The sequence below is a fragment of the Marmota flaviventris genome, chromosome X (genome assembly GCF_047511675.1).
Source record: "Marmota flaviventris isolate mMarFla1 chromosome X, mMarFla1.hap1, whole genome shotgun sequence".
In the NCBI taxonomy this organism is placed as follows: domain Eukaryota; kingdom Metazoa; phylum Chordata; class Mammalia; order Rodentia; family Sciuridae; genus Marmota; species Marmota flaviventris.
Genome location: NC_092518.1, coordinates 86157326 through 86160359, shown reverse-complemented (window position 1 = coordinate 86160359; position 3034 = coordinate 86157326). Strand labels below are relative to the sequence as shown.

Below are 3034 nucleotides of genomic sequence, written 5' to 3'. Positions count from 1 at the left end.
TTGTAGATGGACAAAATACATTTATTTATTTTTGTGTGGTGGTGAGGATTGAACCCAGTGCTTCACATGTGCCAGGCAGGAGCTTCACTGATGAGCTACAACCCTAGCCCTTCTTATCATTTTGACTTTCTCTTATTTAAATTTTTGTTTATGACTCTGATAAGATATTTATAGACATGAGAAAGCACAGGAATACAACATCCATATGTTTTTCATCAAGAGTAAAGGACTGATTTCTTATGATGTAAAACATTCCTCAATTTAATACATCTTGTCTTCTTTCTCACAAATAGAATCCAGGATGACTTCTCGTGCTAAAGAAGGAAGTGATCCAGCTGACAACGCTCTGAAAATTTCTGAAAATGAGGCTCCACATGACTGTAGTGCAGACATAGAGCCTTCATTTGCTAATCCCAGTATGATCTCTCAGGCAGAATCCAACCCAATGAACAGGCAGCCAAGCACATCAACCTCCCAGGAGGATGCTGTTCTTCTAACAGCGGACAATATTGAGCTTGAAGCAGAAAAGATTCAAAAAGATTCTCAAAAGGAAGATGCATCACAAAACTCTCTTGTAGTTTGGATGCCTATTCCTAGAAAATTGATCTTTCTTATGTCAGGACTAGGGAGAATTACTTATCTGAGTATCCCACTGCTAAAAACTGATAAAGGCAATTTCTTAAGTGACAGACCAATATTCTACCCAGGGAAAGTGCAGATAAAAGTGAATGATTTTTGTCACAACATCATAAATTACAAAATTCCTCTCCAACTTTCAATTCAATGGAGAATACCATTCATTAATAATCATGAGATAAGAGGAATGATTCTCCGTCTGCTATGTGGGAGACATTTCTCTCAGACTGTAGGTCATCAAAATAGCATGTGGATGAAACAAAAATATATAGTGTTCGTTCCTAGACCAAATGTCCTCACCCATGGTGAGAGAACCATAATATTTGGAAGGCCTTTGAGGGTGTACTACTATCGTTCCCTCATTGAGCGAATGACATCAGGAAAATTTTACAAATCAAGTGATAAAGGGAGGGATGGGTTTCAAATTTTTGTGAGGCCAGGGTTCTATATTCCACGGACCCAAATCCAAAGTACATCCAACAGAAAAAATTTTGAAAATCATTTGAGATCTCACCATAACATGAGAGTTGTTATCATAAGCATTGATAATGGATGGAAATATCTGTGTCCCATCTGTGGGTGTTGTTTCAGCAATTTTATTGAATTTAGACAGCATTCCTGCAGCTTTCCTGGGAACTAAACTGCGGTAAATTTATTTTAAAATTTAATTTCTAAAAATTTGTAATTTGACTATCAAATTGGAACAAAATTGCACGAACAAAAAAAAATCAGTATTATTAGATGGAGTTGCAGAAAGAAATACCAACTAATAGGATATATCAGTAAGAAACATCTTTGGAAAAAAAAAACGAATGCCTTCATTTATTCTGGGCTATTATGAATAAATTTTCAAAATATCAAGACTGATTTGTATTATCATTTGAATCAAGACAATGTTTGCACTCCAATAACATCTACTTTTGCAAACTAACAGACTACTGATAAAGCAAAAATATATTGGATGATAAGACAATCTTATCAGGTGTTCCTAAAAATTCTGCTGATTTCAATTTCTCCACTAATTCAATAAAAATCATTTAAAGACATTGATAGTTGTGTTGTATTTTTCCAACTAGATATATTTTCCTACGCCGAGGAAAAAATCTGAAATTACTGAAAATATACCATATATAGATGATAATTTTGATGATTCGACAAAATAAAAGATTCTCAAAAAGAAAACAGCTTTTTAGAAATGAAATATTTTCACATAGAAATGAACAAATCTTAAGTTGGCAGCCAATAAATATAAGCTTTATCCTCCACACCTTGAGTGACTTCTTAACCATTGCTCACAATTACCACCCAAAGTTTATTTTCCCTTTAAACACATAAGTACAAATCCCCACACATATTAAGGGTGTTTTCTATTTTGCTGTATTCAGTTTTAATATCTGTGATGCTTCTTTCCTTTTATCTGCAAACTCATAGGATTATAAATACACTATTTCTAAAACCATAATCTTTAATTCCTAGTCTGTATAGGAATATATAATACACATAGAGTATAGTATGACATCTATAAAATAAAATACACTATATACATATAAAATATGTGATAAATTCCATTATAAATGTATTATACAATACAATTCAAAGTTATTGATCCACCATTATGCATAAAACCTCTGATAAATCATGTTATACAGTAGTTACTCTTTGCAATAATGTTAAAAATAGATATTTTATGGTAAAATTAATTGCATAAAAACAGTTTCTAGGAGATTGAGTGGTTTTTTCCCAGCGTCCACAATAAGTGCATGCTCTTATTATCAATAATAATGTAATATAGCTGGGATTTACATCAAAGGTACACTTTTTGTATATTGTGCCTTACTTAATAAGTATGTATTTCTACATAAAGTAGATTGTATTATTAATTTAATACATATTTATACTGTATTACAGAGATTCTAAACTGTCATTAATTAGAGGATACTTAAGCTACATCTATGGCAGGTCAGAATTTTTCATCTGGATGTAAACTTGCCACTTCCAGATATTATTATTCAGCGTGAGTAATGAACTGAACAATTAAACTGATTCAAGAAATGTAAGCAAGTAAATCAAATGTTTCTCTATTATAGAAAATATACTCTTTAATTTTATAGTGGTTGCTTCTAAATATGAAGTACAGTTTTATAAAAATTAAGCCATCAATTGGATATCAAAAATAAAATTGAAAAATAATATTGTATTTTTGACTTTATTTATCTGAGGACAAAACAAAAAATTGTAATTATGGTTTAAAAAATTACAATTTGTCATTGCCATATACCAATGAAAGAATTCACTTTTTATCTGGCAAAACTCCACCAATATTTGAAAACATGATTTGAACACAGAACAAAGTTGTTAAAATAGATATTATTCACATCTTCAATTAAAAAATAGAGGT

At 31.2% G+C, this 3034-nt stretch overlaps 1 protein-coding gene across 1 annotated transcript; it reads left to right on the top strand.

The window, feature by feature from the left end:
- Window positions 1–301: 301 nt before the first annotated feature.
- Window positions 302–1276, top strand: Cpxcr1 (CPX chromosome region candidate 1). Its single transcript, XM_027931701.2, has 2 exons — window positions 302–615; window positions 685–1276. Exons 1-2 carry the CDS (start codon window positions 302–304, stop codon window positions 1274–1276), a joined length of 906 nt encoding a protein of 301 aa, XP_027787502.1.
- The last annotated feature ends 1758 nt before the right edge of the window (window positions 1277–3034 follow it).

Excerpts from the sequence above, each read along its gene's own strand:
- Cpxcr1 (XM_027931701.2), top strand. The coding sequence starts at position 302 with ATGACTTCTCGTGCTAAAGAAGGAAGTGATCCAGCTGACAACGCTCTG. Across the intron at positions 616-684 it reads AGAAAATTGATCTTTCTTAT|TGACAGACCAATATTCTACC; the intron begins GTCAGGACTAGG and ends CAATTTCTTAAG.